The sequence below is a fragment of the Chiloscyllium punctatum genome, chromosome 40 (genome assembly GCF_047496795.1).
Source record: "Chiloscyllium punctatum isolate Juve2018m chromosome 40, sChiPun1.3, whole genome shotgun sequence".
Classification (NCBI taxonomy): Eukaryota; Metazoa; Chordata; class Chondrichthyes; order Orectolobiformes; family Hemiscylliidae; genus Chiloscyllium; species Chiloscyllium punctatum.
This window is the reverse complement of record NC_092778.1, coordinates 42,098,508-42,119,515: the sequence shown is the minus strand read 5'-3', so window position 1 is coordinate 42,119,515 and position 21,008 is coordinate 42,098,508. Positions and strand designations below refer to the sequence as shown.

The 21,008-nt window shown below is 39.5% G+C and overlaps 1 protein-coding gene across 1 annotated transcript in view; it reads right to left on the bottom strand.

Annotated features, from left to right (window-relative positions):
* The window catches only part of ccnf (cyclin F), a 61,927-nt gene that overhangs the window by 26,959 nt on the left and 13,960 nt on the right, over positions 1-21,008 (bottom strand). Inside the window, exons 4-8 of the mRNA XM_072559641.1 lie at positions 20,025-20,092; positions 9,097-9,290; positions 8,257-8,310; positions 7,764-7,868; positions 6,468-6,545 (exon numbers count right to left, since the gene is read on the bottom strand). Of these exons, the coding sequence (XP_072415742.1) occupies positions 6,468-6,545; positions 7,764-7,868; positions 8,257-8,310; positions 9,097-9,290; positions 20,025-20,092 (499 nt within the window). The remainder of the gene's footprint in view (positions 1-6,467; positions 6,546-7,763; positions 7,869-8,256; positions 8,311-9,096; positions 9,291-20,024; positions 20,093-21,008) is intronic.

Sequence of the window (21,008 nt, the reverse complement as noted above, 5' to 3'; positions counted from 1 at the left end):
ATTTCCAAACTGTAGGGGTTTTATGATTCTAAACCAGTGCAGTCCACATAGGCAGACCTAGAATGCGGTTCAGGGGATATTTCAGGATTTTGGGCAATGGTACAGAAGGAGCAGTGACAATATATTTCCAAGTCGAAATGATGAGCAGTGTAGGTGGAAGAACTGGATGCCTGTGAAAGTGGTACCAGTCAAAGCTCTTGCTTTCTCCTAGATGGTATCAAGACTCTGTCGTGCTGCTAGGGCTGCACTTAACCATATGGGGAATTAAGGATGTAGATATTCACTGAGATGCTTGACTTGGTCTTGTAGCCACAGTATTTATAGGGCTTGTCCAGTTCAATTCCTGGTCAAAGGCAATTGGGGATTCGGTGATGGTGATATCATTGAATGTCAAAGGATAATTGTTAGATTCTGTAGCAGTCTCCTGGGTTCTAAAACACTTATAGACTGCTAACTTGGCCAAACAGCAAAGGATTCTGGATACATTGGCCAAGTAAAACTCAACTCACAAAACCCACAACACCAGCCATAGTGTAGACACAGCAGCCAGGTGCTGATGACATTAGCATAACGCAAATAGGCAACAGTTATTCTGGACAGACATGCCCCAACAACTTATCCACTAAACAAAGGCGAGGCCAGAAAAGCCACTGGGTCCTAGCATGTCATCTAAATGATTGACTCGGTTTCAAACTATTAAGTGTATCGCCCTGATGTGGCAAAACTATAGGAAGTACCAGAAAACCATCTAAAACGTACAAAAATAGGGTTCACCTGCAGACCTCTTTCGGAACTGCTCTTTATCTCTGGAATCATTGGAGGCCCTCCAAGGAGGCCAGCGTGGAAAGAATTAGAGCAAGAAAGCAGCTTTGTAGACCCAAAGAGAGCGCAACCGCACAAGTTTACAAAAGACTCAGAAGTATTGTATCCTTAAAGGACCAATTAGGGATAGTATGCATAGTATTAAAGATTATTGTAATTTTGTTCTTAATAAAGTGGGATTGTTTTGCTTCAGTACTGATGTGTGTACACATTCATTTGACTGCTTTGGTAACGTGGAACACCTGGGCAAATTCATTCATAACATTCTGGTCGGAGTTGTCTGAACTGTACCAGACAGCAATTTTGTTTTTGGGAGATGGTCATTGCCTGGCATTTGTGTGGCAACACATTACCTCCACTTTTCAGCCAAAGCCTGAATCCTGTCAAGGTTCTGCTGTATTTGGATGTGAACTGCATTGGTATGAGAGATGTTGTGAATGGTGAACATTGTCATGGATGGTTTATGGCACATCACCATTTCTGAACTGATGGAGGGAAGGTCATTGATGATCAACAATGAAGCAGCTGATGATGATTGGGCCTACTACATTGCTGCAGAGATGCCCAAGAATGGAAATGGCTGATCTCTAATCACCACACCACCTTGAGTACAAAAGAATGGGATTCTTGCTATAACTTTAGTAAAGACTTTGATAAGGTTTCACATAGTAGACGAATTAGAAAAATTAGATCATGTGAGATTCAGGGTGAGATTGCCAATTGTATACTAAATTCAGGATGCAGGTTTGCTCATTGTGCTGGAAGGTTAGTTTTCAGATGTTTTGTTACCATAGCAGGTAACGTCATCAGGGAGCCTCCAGATGAAGCACATGGCCCTCTTTTTATTTATGTGTTTAGGTTTTCTTGGGTTGGTGATGTCATTTCCTGTGGTGACACCATTCCCTGTTCTCTTCCCCCCCCCCCCCCCCTGCTCAGGGGTGGGAAATGGGATCCAAAGTTCCGGTTGAATGCCATGCTTTTCGGGATTCTTGCGAGTGTCTGTCTAGCTTAACCTGTGTTGTCCCAGTTGAAGTGGTGTCCTTCCTCATGTGTATGCAAGGATACTAGTGAGATTGGGTCATGTCATTTTGTGGCTGGTTGACATCAATGGTTGGCGAGGCCTCTTCTAGAGTACTGTGTACAGTTCTGGTCATCCTGCTATATGAAGATTATTATTAAACTGGAGAGGGTTCAGAAAGGATCTTGTGAGGAATGGAGGGTTTTGCATTATAAGGAGGGGATGGATGGGCTGTGACTTTTTCAATGGACCATAGGAGGTTGAGGGGTGACCTTACAAGTTTATGAAATTATGATGGGTATAGATAAGATCAATAGTAAAGATTCTTTCAAAACTAGGGGGCACATTTTTAAGGTGACAGGAAAAAGATTTAAAAAGACATTGGGGGACAACTTTTGTTTTACCCCCAGAGTAGTTAGTGTGTGGAATAAACCATCAGAAGATATGGTGGATGCATGTACAGTAACAATGTTTAACAGATGTTTGGATAATTTCTTCAATGAAAGATTTGGAGGAATATAGGACAAATGCAGACAGGCTAGCTTAATCTGGGAACATGGCCTGTGTGGACTAGTTGGACCAAAGGGTCTGTTTCCACGCTATATGGTTCTATGCCTATAATTGTAACAGGGCATTGGTGAGATCTTAAGTACTGCTTACAGTTTTGGACACCTTTATTTAAAGGAAAAACTTGCATTGGAAGTAGTTCAAAGAAGGTTCTTTCGGTTGATTCCTTGGATGAAAAGGTTGTCTTGAGGAAGGCCTATTCTTATTGGAGTTTGGACCGACTCTCATTGGAGTTCAGAGCCGAATTTGATGAATAATTTGTCATCACACTATTGTTAATCTTTAAAATTATTTTCCAGAGATAGCACTGAAGGAGAGGTCATAAATATGTTCAAGAGTGAGTTATACATATTTTGATTGATGAGGGAACTGACATTTCTTTTGGGGGTGCTAGCAGAGAAGTGAAGCTAAGACTACAATCAGAGCAATCATAATCTTATTGAATGGCAGAGCAGACTCTAAGGATCAATCAGAATATTGCTGCTCCTATTTCTTATGAATAAATTGTTCTATTAGTTTGCCCTCCACAGGCAATATATGTCAAGTGCTCCAAAATATTTGGTCACGCAAATACCCGCTGTCAAGGAAAGGTCACCAGCATTCTCAAAGATCCATCCCACCCTGGCAATGTTTTTCTACAACCTCTACCATCAGGGAGAAGGGACTGAAGCCTGAACACGTGCATCAGCCGGTTTTGAAACAGTTTCTACCCTACTGTTGTTAGAATACTGAGTGGACTCAAACTCTTAACATTCACCTGTGCCTTTGTTTTTGCCACTGTTTACTTATCTATGCTACATAACTCTGTGATCTGCCCGTATTGCTCGCAAGACAAAGCTCTTCACTGTGCCTCGGTACACGTGACAATAAGTTCAATTCAATTAAATGCAAGTGTTTTGTTGGGCCCTGTCTTTTGGAGTTTATAAAATATGGTATACCTCATGAGCCTATTGTGTTTGCTGATTTATATTACATTGTAGCATTGGTAGAGACAGATGTCCAAGCTGAATTTAATTAGTCTTCAAAAAGGTGCTTGGCTGTCACTTTAGAACTTTTGAATTGACATGGGAAAAAAACATTATGTTCTACTTCATTGAGGATATACTTTAAATACCTAGTTATTTGATTCATGAGGAAAAGACTTTAGAGGCATTCTGAAGTGCTGAGTAGATAATGGAAATTTCTATTTTACACAGTTTCACAATGATCAGAAATGAATACAGAATTCACTGAAAAAAGTGCCAAGAACATGAAGGGAAACGCCGTCTGGTCAAAAGGTCTGGAATAATGTATTTGGTTGTTATTCTGGGCGGACTATATTGTTTGATATAGAAAACCTATAGGATAGGATAAATAACTTCTAGAAAGTAGAAACCAAAGAAAGTAGCCGAAGTCCTTGCAAGTATTTACTGGAGGAAAATAAAAGACTCTTAAATCATTATTGTGTCTAAAGTGGCTTCAATCTTGTTTTAACAAAATACAATATTCTAGAATAGCAATTACAATTTTCATTTCACTCTTGTATTAATTGCAAAGCTGGCATAATAGTTTAACATTTTAGCAAGCTTTGAGAAGATTTGTAGCTCAGGTTGAGGTTCTGGATGTAGGTTTGCTCGCTGAGCTGGAAGGTTCATTTCCAGACGTTTCATCACCCTACTAGGTAACATCTTCAGTGGGCCTCCGGCCGAAGCACTGTGCATGATTCCTACTTTCTATTTATATGTTTGAGTTTTTTTGGGTTGGTGATGCCATTTCCTGTACTTTTCCTCAGGGGGTGGTAGTCAGAGTCTAGCTCGACGTGTTTGTTTGTAGAGTTCCAGTTGGAATGCCATGCTTCTAGGAATTCTTGTGCGTCTCTGTTTGGCTTGTTCAAGGATGGATGTCTTGTCCCAGTTGAACTGGTGTCCTTCCTTATCTGGATGTAAGGATACTAGTGAGAGAAAGTCACGTCGTTTTGTGGCTAGTTGATGCTAATGAACAACAACTAATGAACTTGAAAGACCCTAGACAGGCAACAAGCAAAACTAATATCATTTACAAAATACCGAGAAAGAACTGTAACAAACACTATACTGGACAAACAGGCAGAAAACTAGCCACCAGGATACATGAACACCAATTAGCCACAAAACGACATGACCCTTTCTCATTAGTATCCTTATATACAGATAAGGAAGATCATGAGCAAACTTACATCCAGTTTAACATTTTATTTTGAAAAAGGAAGACCTGTAGAGTTTTTGAAGAACTGGACTTCTCAACATATTTTATGCCAGTGGGGTACTTTTAATATGGAGTCACTATCAAAAAGTAAATTCCCAATACCTGTGTCTCAAGAACAAGAGTGGATCTCTTGAAAAAGAGGGAACTTATTTAGTTAAGAGAGAACTTAATAGACCATATTTTGTTGTAGAAATGGTGAAGCTTACTGCTATTTACAAACTGAACAAAAATCTTCAGTGATTGTACATTCACAATTGAATAAGAAATTCTTGAAATTGCTTGAGATACACAGATCTTCCATTTGCTAGGTGAAAATAGCATATTGTTGCTTGCTTCCCTATTTAGATGTATTGAATAATATTGAATTCCTGTCCTGGTTACATTGATGCAAGCTAAGAACGCCAATAAAAAGTTAGGCTTCATCCCTTCCACTGACAGTACCTGGTTAGTTGCATGATATCACAAAAATATAAGGAGGGATAGGTAGTATTGAGGAGGCAGAGAGGCTGGAGAAGGCCTTCGGCTGGGAGTGAGAGAGCAAAGAGGTGGCAATGGAATACTTTGGTTGTGAAATCATTTAGCTCAGTCTGTCATTTGCTGCTTGGCACACAAGTAGTCCTGTTTTGTTGCTTCACCATGTTGACACCTTAATTTTAGGCATGCCTGATACTGCCAATGGCAAGACCTCTTGCACTTTCCATTGAAACTGCTAGCACTCAGAATGACAGTCACTTTACCTACAGGTGTGACTGATTTGGTTTTGAGTTGTTAGGAGAGCTTTTCTTGACCTTAACGTTTTTAGACAATTAACGTTGTCGAGTGCACATTGTCTAGGTACCATGGCCTTCTGTCACACATGAAAACCTCAGTCCCACTAACACTCTGATCGAGTCGAAATTAGTTTTTTAAACCATTCTTGAATATTCTTCCAAAAAAAAAACAGATAAAAGAACATTTTTCTTCAGTTTGGCTCAATCCACAGGTGTTGGCTTGTTGTTGTGTAAAGGTGGTCAGCAATCAGCATAGTCACAAGAAATCACAATCCAGTCTGCTTTGATGTGTTTCTTTCCACTTTAAGGTATTTGTAGGTCCCGCCACACTTTTTGGTGTGATTTTCTGTCTATCAACTCTTGCTCTCTTTCTCTCTAAACAACCACTTAATTTATTCCAGAGCTATATTTGGCTCTATTAGCCCTCTTGAAATATATATTTATGGAATTACAAATTAAAAATATCTATATTACTTCCAGATTCTAATCTTTGGTCATGACACTAGCTGTGGTTTACACTTCAAATGGATATTTCTGGAATTATACTATTCTAGTGTTTAAAGTTTTCCAGCATTGCCTAACTTGCTAACTGAACAGCCTCTTTGAATGGGAATTATATCTGGCATGAAGTAAGCTAAAAACTTTGAAATTCCATACACCACATTACAATTCAGCCATCCATATATTCTGTATCCTTTGAGAAGCCATACCAGAATACCAAAAAGGTTTTCAAACCTATTTGACTTACATTAAAAAGACTACCATAAAGACAGAAGGCTCATCACCACTTGGAGATATAGACAAAAAGCCAAGCACATAGGTATTAAAACTGTCCTTATTTCCTACACAGCTGAACGAAATGCAATGAGCCAATAGGGTTTCATATTGATTTGTCACAGATTGTGAACTGTAAACCATAATGCTGCAACCAAAACAATATCTGCAATGTTCATCAACATCAATATTGCCATAGACTTCAGAAGTAAAATTTGAAATTTGACTTGCCAATTGAAGAGCCTGGCCAGTTTAGGTAAAAGAAATTAAGTTATTGCACCTAATGCCCATACCTGTGCTTCCCAGCATCCTTTAGTTGCGAAATCCCTGAGTTTCCTAAGGTTCTGAAGATGCCTACCAGGATCAGCCACCTAAAACGTAAAAGGCAAGAAAATTTCATCCTATGTTATGGACCAGAACAGACCTCTTTAAAATATATTATGATTGTAACCTAGACCCTAACATCTTATTTTAAAAGATGAATGTGAGATGCTCTGTCTAAACAAAAAATCCTGCATCTGTGAGAACTTGACCACAGCCTCTCTGGCTGCTCTTCTTGTTCCAACTTTTAAAAATCCCAAAGTCTCAAGTTGTTTGTCTTCTCATAGACTGCTCAGCACTATACCCCAATCTTTCTCTAAAAGAAGCTAGGACAAAAGACACCACTTAATACTACAGTATCGCCACAATGAAAATGCCATTCCTTTACCATATCAGAGTTAAAAATCCTGGAATTCCCTTCCTAACAGCAGTGTAGATGTAACTACATCCCAAAGTCTACAGTGTTTGAAGAAGGCAGCTCACTAACACCATCTCACTACAACCACTTCAAGGGTAATCAGGGTTAGGCTAGAATTGTTGGACTGAACCAGCAATGCCACATCAATGAACTTTAATAAAAAGCAAAGATTCTCTTAAATCTGTTTATTCAAATACATCAGGATTGTTACCAAACCAAAGCCTACAAGTGGTATAAAGTAGAGTTGAAAATTGCAGGGCAATGAGTTGGGAGATTCCAAGACAAAGAATCTATAAAAACTCACTGATCAAATGAAGACCCTTATTCATGAGCCTATGCCTCGCATTCAGTGATACACTAAACATATACACAAATTCTCAGTTTATTAATGCCTACACTTTAACACAAAGTCATCAGGTAGGCAGGGAGTGAGCCCTCAGAGGAAGCATGCAGCAGTATATTGGTACATAGAGAATAAGGATCAACATTAGCCATATGAAGAGACTGGCTGATGCTGAATGCACCCGATGAATGCAGCTTCTTCAGGAATTGCTCAATAATGATCAATCTAGAGCTCAAACAGCACAAGTGAGCAATCTACTCATGGTTGGGTGTTCACCAAAGACCAGGAACATACACCATCTCCTATTACAATCAATAGTTTCTGCTCATTCTAGATATTAACACCTTCCTGGAGGTGTCAAGCAAGACTCATCACCTGGACCATAATGAAACTTTTCAGAAGTTGGTCACTTTAAAATTTTTGCTAGGATTTCTGACAAATCAATGTTATATCCTGAATGCTATAATAACATTGCTGAAATTTCAAACAGTACATCTGAAAACTTACTGTTTCTTTCCGGTTTGTCTCCCATAAGTGGTAAGAACTTGATAAGCATCCATAATTGGAAGACTCTTCAAACATTATTACAGCCTGTTTCTGTTTCTCTTCATCCTAAATTGTAACAAAAACTCAGTTTGTTAACAGGTCAAATTTTAAAAGCGTAGTATATAACAATTTAGTTACAAGATCTTCTAAAGCATTTCATGGATATAAACTTAAAAAATGAAACCAAGCCCACGAAGAGATATGACAGGTGATCAAAAAACCTTTCATTGTGACCAGGGTTAAGGAAATCTTTAAAGGAGGAGACACAAGTTTAAAGAAGTAGCCCCAGAATTTCAGGACTAAGCAGCTGAAGACATAGCTGTCATTAATGGAGCAAAGAAAACTGGGGACGTGCACAGGATACAATTGTAGAAATATCAACATCTTAAAAGAGAATTATAGGATTGGAAGTGGGGTTAAGTGTGGTCCCAAGCTTATTCACAATGATACAAACCTCAAAGAGACTGAGAACTTTGGCCAAACAGTAAGTTAGTGACGCCTTCTTTGCCTAAGAAGAATGAAAAACAAGTAGAGTTAGGGAAAAAAAACAACTTTGTTACAAAGACTTCAGTGCATGGATTCAAAACGTTCTATGAAGAGAAGCAAAGCTGTTCTAAGCCAAGGGATTATTTCAATTGTATGTAGCTTTTGCACATTGGGTTCTTTCTACCAAATTTAATTTGCTATTTAAATAGGTGTGAAGAAACTTATAGCTGTACTCCCCTACACTATATAAAATTTCAACAATATAGAAGCTCAAAATCCCACAAATTTCAAAAAGTAACTTAATGGCTATATAGCACTTCAGGACATCTTGGAAAAGATTAAACGTATCTAAGCATTAATGTTATATTCTTGGGATGAGATACACTGATAAGGTAGTCAATTAATATGCATTTTTATTTGCCCTGAGTGAATCAAAAATCATTGTGGTATTGGATAACATGTACAAACCAAGTCTAGGTTGAAATCACTGGTTATAGACCCATGATCATAGCTATTGAAGTGGGTGCAAAAACTTCTTATTCTTGTGACAAAATTAAATCTAACAAATTCACATGTAGCAAGAAGAGGTATATAGAAGGATTTTACAAAAATGAAAGTCAGTTTCTTTAAAACCGAGAACAGAGTTTGGAGATTTTGAAGAAGAAAACAAACAATTGGTGCAATGTCTACTCATAAATCCCATAGACCAACTAAAATACCAAATATTACACCATGTTATAAAAAATTCTGATGGATAAAATTGACAAGATAATATAAAACTACAAACATAATATGTAAATGTACTTACTGATTGCAACTGGCATTTGCTCTTTAAACTATCATAGACAACTGCCTTACAGCAACTCCCAGTCAGAGACCAGGGTGGTCTGATGAACAACCAAATAAAGGGGTTAGCATCAACATTCAGACTTTCAGCCAGACTGAAGAAGTGGGAGGCCTTCAGTCCATTCACTTCTGCACGACCTTCATCCGAAACAGAAACTGAAAAAAAAAGCACTTGTAATTATTATATTTTAAAATTGGCACTTTCATTATTACATTAATAACTTCATTTTGCCAGCCTTTAATGAGTTGGATATTTCATTTCAAATCCCTCTACAGAAAGCATCCAACCCAACTAAACATTTTAACAAGCTTAAAATACTTCAAAATAAAAAGCCAAGTTACTGTGTTAAAACAAATTTAAATTAATTCCCAGAAAGGTGAGCATTTTTACCCAGTTGCTGTTTCCTATCCAGAAGCTGCTTAGCTGCAGACTACAAAACAGCAGTATGGGTGTATTTGTACTAAGGAAGGAATCCCAGAAGTAAAAATAATAATAAAATGTTTGCAGTACAGAAGTCAGCTATTTGACCCGTTGTGTCTGTACCAGTTCCTGAAAGAGCTGCCCAGCTAGTCAGATTCTTGAGCCTCATTTCTTTCAAATATAATGCAGCTGTCATTTGAAACTTCCAACAGAATCTGTCGCCACAATTCTCCTAGGCAGCACATTCCAAATCCTAACGTAGTTTAAAAAAAAATTGTCTCCTTATCCTAGTTCGCTTGCTGACAATCTTAAATTTGTGACCACTAGTTACTGACATCCTAACCAGTGGAAGCAGAATAAGCTTCCTTATCCTGTCAAAATTGTTCATTATTTTCAACACCTCAATTAATTCACTTTAATCTTCTCTACTCCAAGGACAATAAACCCAATTTCTCTAATATTTCCTTTGCATCTAAAATCTCATTCCCAGTGTCATTCTCATAAGTATGCTTTGTGGTCTCTCCATGGCCTTAACATCCTTCCTTAAATGAAGCATCTAGAACTGAAGCCAATACTCGAAATGTAGTCTGAAGAGATGTATCATCACTTCCTTGCTTTTATACTCTTATGTTTCTTATAAATAAACCCAAGGATCTCATAAGCTTTCTTACCAACTGTTTGAACTAGCCAGGCCACCTTCAGAAAATTGTGCAATTTAGCCCAGAGGTCTCTCTGCTCCTGCACACCCCTCAAAGTTGTAACATTGAGCTCATATTGTTTCTACAAGTTTCTTCAATCAAAATGCATTACCTCACATAATGGCAGCACAGTGGCTCAACGGTTAGCACTGCTGACTCACAGCACCAGGGACCCGGGTTTGATTCCAGTCTTGGACGATTGTCTGTGTGGAGTTTGCACATTCTTCCTGTGTTTGCATGACTTTCCTAGAGTGCTCCAGTTTCCTCCCACAGTCCAACAATGTGCAGGTTAGGCAAATTGGCCATGCTAAATTGCCTATAGTGTTCAGGGATGTGTAGGTTTGGTGCATTAGGCAGGGTAAATGCACAGTAATAGGGTAGGGGAATGGGTCTGGATGGATTACTCTTTGGAGGGTCAATGTGGACTTGTTGGACCAAATGACCTGTTTCTACACTGTAGGGATTCTACGATTTCTCTGCATGGATATTCATCTGCCAGGTGGCTGCCCATTTGGCCAATTTATCAGTGTCCCTCTGAAGTTGCTCAGTATCATCCTCATTCTTCTCCCTAGCTTCGTATCATCTTCAAATTCAGAAATTTTGCCCTGAACATCTACCTTCAAACCATTTATACGAATCAGAAACATCGATCCCCAGGGAACACTATTCTCAACTTGTCTCTAGACTGAGAACTGCTTTTTTTTTGTACCCACCCTCTGTTCCCTACCTTTTAGCCAACTTCTAACCAATGCTGCCAAGGACCCATCATACCAAACCATTCTTAACTTGTTAACCAACATTCCATGTGGCATTGAATCAAATGGCTTCTGAAATTCCAAATACCCACAGCATTATGTCTCCTGGTCACAGAATTCAATCGAATCCATCAGACCTGCCCTTGACAAAGCAATGCTGACTCTATTAACTTAATTTCTCTAAATGTATATTTATCTTTTTCCATATTATAGCCTTCAGTAGTTTTCACATTAATGATATCAAGCTGACAATGTTATGATTTGCTGCTTTCTTAAACATTCTGATACAGTGACATTGGGTCCAAGTTGATAAATGTCCAGGTCAAGATCGTGTATGATTTATAGGTGAATGCTGTTGCCATGTACCTGGAACTAGAGTAAGAGATAACAAGCAATTGGGCAGCACCACTATAGTAGTACATTTCGCAAAGTATTCTTAAAGATTTGTACATACAATACCTAGTGCACAAGGATACTGAAGCAGCTACATTGAAAATATTATTTGAAATGACAGCGCATACCATTAAACCACATAGCACATTTGCTAACAGTAGCTGATCTGCAAACCCAAAGTTAAGTTTCTGCTTAAAATTTTTTAAAAAGTATGAGAGGCTGCAAGAAGAAAACAAAAAACTGAGCAGATGCACACCTTGAAAAGGGGTGGGATTGGCGTGTGGGGATGAAGGAATTGTGATATATTTCCCAGTCAGGATACTGGAAGACCTAGAGGGGAACTTGCAGGTTATGGTATTCCCATGTATCTGCTGCCCTTGTCTTTCGAGATGTGAGTAGTCATGGATTTAGAAGGTGATGTCTGAGGAGCCCTGGTGAATTTTTTGCTATGCATCTTGTAGATATTACAAACTGCTGCTACTGAGCATCAGAGTGGAGGGAGTGAATGTTGTCTATGTGATGCGAATTAAGCAGAGTTACTATTTTCTGAGGGGTAAAGCTTTTTGAGCACTAATGGAGCTGCACTCATCCAGTCAATTTGAGAGGTTTCCAACACAATCCTAACTTAAGCGTTGTAGATGGTGGTCAAGCCTTGGGGAGTTAGGAGGTACGTTACTTGCTGCAGAACCTGAGCTTCTGAGGTGTTCCTGTAGCCACAGAATTTATATAGGTATTCCAGTTCAAATTCTGGCCAAGTGTAACCCCTAGGATGCAAATAGTGGGGGATTCAGTAATTGTAATGCCATTGAATATCATGACAATTTTTTTTGCAGATGGTCACTGCCTGGCACTTGAGCAGCATAAAGTTACTTGTCAATCGTCAGTTCAAATCTGGATATTGTCCAGGTATTTTTGCATTTGACCAGGGGCTGTTCAGTATAAAGGAGTTATGAATGGTGCTGGACATTGATCAAGCATTAACAAACATACCACTTCTGACCTTCTAATGGAAGGAAGGATGTTGATGAAGCAGCTGAAGATGGTTGGGCCTAAGACTCTGTCCCGATGAACTTCTGCAGATGTGTCATGGAGCTAAGATGATAAATGCGCTACTGGCAGCAAACACTAGTCGCAATAACATTAATGGGCAATGGACAGCTGCCAGCCCTTGACTGATCAGCTCTCGGAGGCAATATTTCCACCCTGGAGTTCTAAATCCTCTATGAGATTCTGCCTCTCGTTTTGGTCTCGTGTGAAGATTGGTTGCTATGATTGGTTACCAATTTCATTAACATTGCACCATGGGACAATCAGGTTGGTAGGTTAATTTGATGGGACTAATTTTTCAATCATTTAAAAAATTTTCCACGAGTGTCACTGTCATGTCCAGATTTATTGCCCATTGCTTTTGCTCTGAGAAGTGGATCTAGAGCTTTTTTTTCCTCTGAGCAATAACTGATTGTATACTTAGAAAGCTTGCTTGGGTACTTCAGAGGCATTATGAATCAGTCTCACCATTGTGCACTCGAGGCAACCTGAGTAGGTGTGGAAGGAGCCCTTCCCTGAAGCTCAGTCATAAACTACTTGGTTTCTTTGTGACTAATGCACAAATTCTGTTTGGTACTAGTCCTCAAATAACCAGATTTCTTGATTCAAAGTCAGTCGTGTCAAGAAGAACAATCACCAATTTCCAGGTGGTGACACTGAGACACACGTTGTTTCTAATTCGATCCTTTCCCTATAATTAAAAGTTTACTAACTGCGTTTCTCATGCATAAATCCCTTTAATGTTTGATAATCAATGTGGGGAAAGATACGTTTAGATTTGCTTTCCCCAACACCCTCTACTGCCTCCCCCTATTTTCAAAGGAGCCCAGTCTCCTTTGAAAGTTATTTCTGGAGGCTGTCATCTCTAAATGTTTATTAACAAATGTAATTGATCCAGTTATAAAAAAGTTCTTTTCTAAAAAAACAAGTTTCATTAAATTTGCACATGGAGACTCTTTTATTCTTCAAATCTGCAGGGCTTCTTTATGTCTCACTAGGAAATGGTGCTGAAACAGGGGATTTAAATTTGAGAGATGGTTTCTTCAGATCGGGGCTTTCAAATTTATGTGGGCTCCCCACATACTTATTGCTGCTTTGGAAACATAAAGAGAGAAAGGACAATGTCTGCACCAAACAGCTTTAAGCATCTTCAAAGCATCGAAGGCGGTTGAAGTCATGGAGTTTTCTTTTATGCTGTATCCCACTCCCAATGTTTGTTCTACTGCTTTTTGTTAATAGTGCCAGCCATGACTCAGTCAGTAGCACTCTCATCCCTGATTGGGGTGGCACGATGGCACAGTGGTTAGCACTGCTGCCTTAAAGCACCAGGATCCCTGGTTTGATTCCAACCTCGGGTGTCTGCCTGTGTGGAGTTTGCACATTCTCCCAGTGTCTACATGGTTTCCTCCGGGTGCTCCGGTTTCCTCCCACAATCCAAAGATGTGCAGGCCAGGTGAATTGGCCAAGTTAAATTGCCCATAGTGTTAGGTGCATTAGTCAGAGGGAAATGGGTCTGGGTGGGTTACTCTTCGGAGGGTTGGTGTGGACTGGTTGGGCCGAAGGGCCTGTTTCCACACTGGAGGAAATCTAATCTCATCTAATCTAAAAAAAAAACTAATTTAATCTAAGCAATATCATGCACTTGAACAATGACGCAAATTGTAATTTGCCTTATTTCTTTCTCATGCTTGCAATTAAGACCACAATTACATTTCACAATTTCAGTTTGTAAAAATCCAGTTTGCACATCTCAGGAATTGGCAAAACCTGTTAACTTTGTTTTCAAAATGAATCTTGACACTATCCAAATCTTTAAATCCATTGACAGGGAATCCAAGGCAAATTTCAAACCTGTTAATATTTCTTGCACAGAATTTGATTTTGTCATTAGGAAATATTTCATGACATATCAAAAATACACAAGATCTGCCTGCCTTAGTAAAACAAATATTTAGCTATCCTAAAGGGTACAAATCCCATGCATTTTTTTCCTAATAATCATGTCAATCTGTAAATTCTGTTAGTAATATGGAATAATTGTCTATGAATTGAACTGAGGAACTGACAAGAATCAAACTGACCATGTGAATTTTAAATTATCAAGATCACAATTACAATTGTCAAATTTTCTAAAATAATCCTAAAAATTCTATTATAAAGCCAAACAAATTATTAATAAACTCAATAAGACAGGCTAGTTTGCTGTCTAGCTTATGTGCAAAGTTGACTTTTTTGGCATTTTTCAACAATGTCATACAATTAGAAAGTGAAGGGTGCAAGAAATCACTTGTTCAAAGACAGCTGCAAAGCTATAGATTGCTAAACTATCTTCTAGAACATTACATGTTGCAATGCTTCTGTCAAAGTAGAAGCATTTAAGAACTGACTCCCCCCAACTGTCATCCAGAGCCTCTCTTTTACATTAAAGAATGCAAATGCAGAATATCGAGACAAGATTTCAGAACACATTCGACTCCAAGTGAAGGCTGAAGCAGAGAAAAGCCTACTTTTGCTTAAGTAGTACATGCAACTATTTAAGATAAAGTTTTTCTGCCTTGAAATAAAAAGTGTTAAGCAAATCCAATTGTCAATACACACTACTGCCTCAGAGGAATAAAGCACTAAGCATTTAGTTTAAAAAAAAATCCTTCAAGGAAAGAAAACAGGAAATGAAAAAATGAAATGGGGACTTAACTACCTCATTCAACAAGTCATTCTACAAATTTAGATTGCACTTACATTTCAGACTATAAGTTCAACAATAGGTTGCAACAAATAGAACCCCCCCTCACCACAGGGGCAATATAGTGCTGTTGCACACTACATGAAATACCTAGTCTTAGCACACTCTCCTACTAGCTCACCAAATAATTTGTTCGTTTGATTCGCCTGCCACCCCACCCCACTAACTTATCCAATTCCCTTTAACGTTATACTTGCATGATGTGGATCTGGTGGACCCCATGATAGTTCATTGTGACCACATCTGTAACAAGTGCTGGTTGCTTGAGAAACTCCAGTTCAGGAGCTAGAGTCTGAGCTTTGAACACTACAATACATTAGGGAGGGGGAAGAGTTACCTGGATGCTGTATTTCAAGATTTAGTCACACCTCTTAGATTAACTAAATCAGATTTGGTCAGTGATCAAAGACACGAGGGAGAGATAATGAGTGAAATAGGAGATAGTGCTGAAGGAGTCTCAGCCCTTGATCTTGTCTAACAGGCTTGAAATTCTTGCTGCCTTTGTGGAGGAGTTGTGGGGGACTGTTGGAAGAATGAGCAAGCTCACCATAGCACCATGGTACAGAGAGCAATTTGGGAGGGGAAGTGGTTGGGCAAAAAAAAAAGGAAATGGATTTCGAAATCAGGGACTGTCACAATCTGTGGTTTCAGGATCTCTCATCTGGGATGCAGAGGTACTGGGACTGAGACAGGAAAGATCGTGTTGATGTGATGCCCACAGGTACCAATGATAATCAGCAGAAAGAGGAAAGACATTCTGTGAGGGAATATGAGCAGCTAAGGTCTAAAATTAGAAAGCAGGATCAAAAAAGTAATAATCGCCAGATTAACACCAAGCCATGAGCTAAATGGCACATTAGTGCCAATAACAAACAAGTGGCTCAAAGAATGGTGTAGATGAAACAGGTTCAAATTCATGGGATATTGACACCAGTATTCGGGAAGGAGGATGTTCTGACTGAGCTCCATCTGAATCATGCTGGGACTGCAATCTTAGTGAATTGCATAACTAGGCCTGTAGAAATGGCTTTAAACTAAGTAGTGGGGAGACTGGTTCAGTTGCATGAAGAATTAAAAAGATCAAAAGACAAAGAGAAGGGAGGTTTGCTATTTAGTGATGGGGTGGATTGTTACCGGAAAACAAAAAGGAAGGGACAGAATGTGACAATGTAGGGAAACTTGATAGTAGAACAAAATTGAAAACTTAAATGCTTTGCATTTTAATACATGAAGCATTCTAAATAAGACAGACAAACTGATTAAATGAACTGATGTAAACCAAAAGGTGCTTAAGATTTTAAACTAGTTTTTTTTGGAGGTGGGGTGCTCAGTTGGGGGAGATTACTGAAGTTTTCAGAACAAGCAGTAGGACAGAGTGCAGAACAGTCAGGAATCTAACCTCAGGCACAGGTCAGAGGACAACTATAAGAACAAGCACAGTCACCACATGAATGGCCATGTTGTACTCAAATGCACACAAATATGAAACAGTGCAAATCAGCTTCTATTGCAGGTTGAAATTGGTAGATACAATGTCATAGCTGTAAGGGGATCAGCGCTGGGAATTAAATATCCAAGGACACGTGCCCTATTGAAAAAGGACTGGCAGATGGGGAAGGGTTGTCTTGTAAGGAATTAAATGAAGTTTTTTATTTCATCACTCAGTAGTCATGTTCCTGCACGACCATGCGCTTTACAAGAATTGCACAATACAATTAACACTTGCAGTGCTGGTAATGCAATCGTGCTACAGCCAACACACGTTTTAAAAGTTCATGCTTTAGAAATAGCTTCCCCTATTCGTCAATCACTTTACAGCAAATTTGCATGGTTGAAACGCACGTTATAGCAGAACAACCTGTAGACAGCAAGAAGCAATATAGGATCGGAAGACGTACACTGTGTGGAGAAAGTTGAGGAACCGCAAAAAGGAAAAAAGATCCTGTTATGATTAGTGCACAGGCTGCCAAGCAATAGTCAGAATATGGGGCAGAAAATGAATCAGGAAATAGGAGAACCACCTAAGAAACAACCAGAATAATCACAGCTGACTCAACACGCAGATGGACTGGGAAAAATCAGGTTGGTAGCAGATCCCAAAAAGATGAATTTGTGGAGTGTCTAGGACATAGCTTTTTGCAGCAGCATATGATAGAGCCCACTAGGGGCAATTATGGATTTGGTGATGTGAAATGAGGCAGGCTTGACCAGGGAGCTTAATGTGAAGGAACCCTGAGGGGGCAGTAACTGTGATATGATAGCATCACCTTGCAGTTTGAGGGGGAGAAACTGGAACCAAATGCAAATGAAGATCAATGAAGATAGCTACAAAGACACCAGGGTTGAGCTGGCCAGATTTGATTGGAAGGGGAACCCAGCAGGGAAGGTGGTGGAGCAGCAATGGTAGGAATTTCTGGAGGTATTGCAGGAATTCTTTCCAAGAAGGAAAAACATACTATGGGGAGGATAAGGCACGGCTGATAAGGGAAGTCAGGTTCAGCATATAAGCAAAGGAAAAAGCATACAATATGGTGAAGATCAGTGGGAAGCCAGAGGGATTGAGAAATGAGGGTAAGCTAACTATTAATATGAAAGATGGCAAAATTCTTTGAACTACTGGAAAACGAAGCTGGAGAAGTAGTAACAGGGAACAAAGAAATAGTAGAGGATTTGAATTTGTACTTTGCACCTGTTTTCACAGTGGAAGACAACAGTAGCATACCATAACCTCAAGTGAGTTAGCACTGAGTGCCATCGCTAAGGAGGTGTTGGGGAAGCTGAAAGATTTGCAAGTGGTTAAATTATATAGATCAGATGGAATACAGCCCACGATTCTGAAGGAGATAGCGGAGGAGAGAGTAGAGGCATTGCTTTTGATCTTTCAGGTGGATACCAGAAGACTGGAAAATAGCGAATGTAACATCTCTATTTAAGAAGGGAGGGAGGCACAGAATGGGAAATTACAGGCTGGTTAGCCTGACCTTGGGTTATTGTGAGATGTTAGAGTACATTACGACTGATGAGATTGGAGTATTTAAAACAGCATGGTAAAATAAGGCTGAGTCAGTAAGGCTTTGTCAAAGGGCGGTCATCCCTTACAATTCTACTAGAATTCTTTGAGGCGGCAACGAGCAAATTCAACAAAGCAGAGCCAGTGGATGTGATGCATTTAGATTTCCAGGAGGCGTCTGACAAGATTTCACACAGGACGCTACTAAATAAGAGCCCATGTGTGTTAGGGGAAGGTACAGGCATGGATAGAGGATTGGCTAACTGGCAGAAGGCAGAGATGGAGAATAAAACAGTCTTTCTTAGGATGGCAATTGATGATTGCTGGAGCTCCACAGGGGTCAGTTTTCAGATCACACCTATTGACATTATACATTAACAGTCAGAACAAAGGAACTGAGGGCATTGTTGCTAAATTTGCAGATGACAAAGATAGGTGGAACGATAGGTAGTGGTGAGGAGCAGAAAGAGTGGACAGGTTAGGAAAGTGGGCAAAGAAGTGGCAGATGTCGCACAATGTGGTAAAGCGTGAGGTATGTATTTTGGTAGGAATAAAGAAGCAGACAATTTGCTAAATGGGCAAAAGCTTTGGAAATCTGAAGCACAAAAGGGACTTGGGAGTCCTAGTTCAGGATTCTCTTAAACATAACACACAGGTTCAGTTGGCAATTTGGAAAGTGAATGCTAACATTGCTTTTGTCTCAAGATGACAAGATGCTGAGGCTGTATAAGACTCTGGTCACACCACATCTGGAACAGTGAGCAGTTTTGGCCTCCCACACCCCGGTATCTAAGGAAGGATGTGCTGACCTTGGAGGGATTTACAAGAATGACCCAGAAATGAAAGGTTTGCCACAAAGTAGTATTTGAGGACTGAGTCTGTCCTTGATGGACTTTAGAAGTTTGGGGTGGGAGTACTACAGAATACTGAAAGGCCTGTATAGAGTGGACATAGAGATGGTTCCCTTGGAGAGACAAGGAACCAAGGGCACAGCCTCAGTGCAGGGCTTACTCTTTAGAACTGAGACGAGGGATTTCTTCAGCCAGAGGGTAATGAATCTGTCGAACTCTTTGTTACAGAAGGCTGTGGGAGCCAAGTCACTGAGTGTATTTAAAACCGAGATCAATAGGTTCTTGATTAGCAAAGGGATCATAGGTTAGAGGGAAAAGCCAGGAGAAGAGGGGAGAAACAAATCTGCTACTCCCAGTCAGCGCCTATTTCAATTCCCCCAACCACTCCCTTTCCTTGGCCTCCTCCATTGCCAAAACAAACCACAGCACCTACTGAATGAACCACACCTTATCTTCAGTCAAGACAACCTACTGCCCGGAGGTAACAACCTAACTCCCTTGCTCACACCACCTCCCCTCACTCCCTTCCCAGCCCCTCCCCCTCACTGCCACTACCACTGTTCCTTGCCAATCAGATTCATTCCTCCCATTGACCAACTAGATTATATCTTCCACCTGTCTTCACCTAAACCCACTTCACCACTCATGCTCCCTTTATTGCAGCTCCCCTACACCCACTCAGTCCTGAAGAAGGGTTACACCTGAAATATCAACTTCTACACCTCCTGATGCTGCCTGGCTTGCTACATTCTTCCAGCAGCCTGCCTGTCTATTCTGGTCAAATGGCAGAGCAGACATGAGCTGAATGGCCTAATTCTGTTCCTACTCTTTTTCGATCTAATGGACAGCTTTCACAAGTCTGTGGTAAATTTAAGTTTAAAAATCATCTAAGACATTTGACTTGCTCCTTGGATTCAGTGACTGTTTCTTTTTTTTTAAAAAGAGTTGTAAGGCAAGTGGACTTGTACTCACGTCCTTCGTTATAGAGGTAGGCTATTCCTAGTTTTACAGCAGCCTCAAAATTTCCACTTTCTGCAGCCCTGGAAGAGAAGGACTCATTAGAATCACTGAAAAGCTTTACTTCTCCCCTCCTTCAGAAGAGAGTGAAGTTAAAAAAAAAATGCCTTTAGGTAGTCAGCAAATTAAAACACACTTCTAAACATTTGCAAGTTACCAGTATAAAGGACGCCGCTTTCAAATACTGGAGCAATCTGCCACATGAATAAGAATGGTTACTTGAATATGGACAAAAGTAAGGAATTACAAATGCACTATCTTTTAAGAATTCACACTTAGAAATGTTACATTTGATCACATATATGCCAACTTAGCAAATTAATCTGAAGGGAAACAAATTCTCTCATTAGGAAGACATGGCAGAAGTCATATTGCCAGGAAGATTTTTATTTCAGAGATGGGCCAAATAAAACAGTTAGACATACTACAGAATTGCATACAGAATTGCATCTAAATGAGACACAAAAATCAGAAGCTGAACAAGTACATACATTTTTAAATGAAATGTTAGGAGAATGAGTGCTATAAATTGCCAAGATGTAAAATAAATCACAGATGCTTTTGATGAAGTTCTAAAAGCCTCTGACAATACTTAAATCTCAAGAAATAAATTCTTGAAAGAATAAGACTTAACAGAAGAGTTCAGCATCACGAGATATTTCATTAATAATATCTATAGATTAGTCAAAAAATGCAATGCTGGCAATTTAAAGCAAGAATTCGTAAGTGACTACTATTGAAATTGCTGATGAGTCTTCTTCAGATTCATTTGTCAGAAGCAATAACTTAAGGGAAAGCCATTCAGCTGATCAGTGAAGCAGCAGTCCACAAGTATCATAGATCAATAATTAAAGGAGAGAATCAAAATAAAAATCAATGAACTGTGGATACTGGTAATCATTCAAAAAAAAAATTGCTGGAAAAACACAGGTCTGGCAG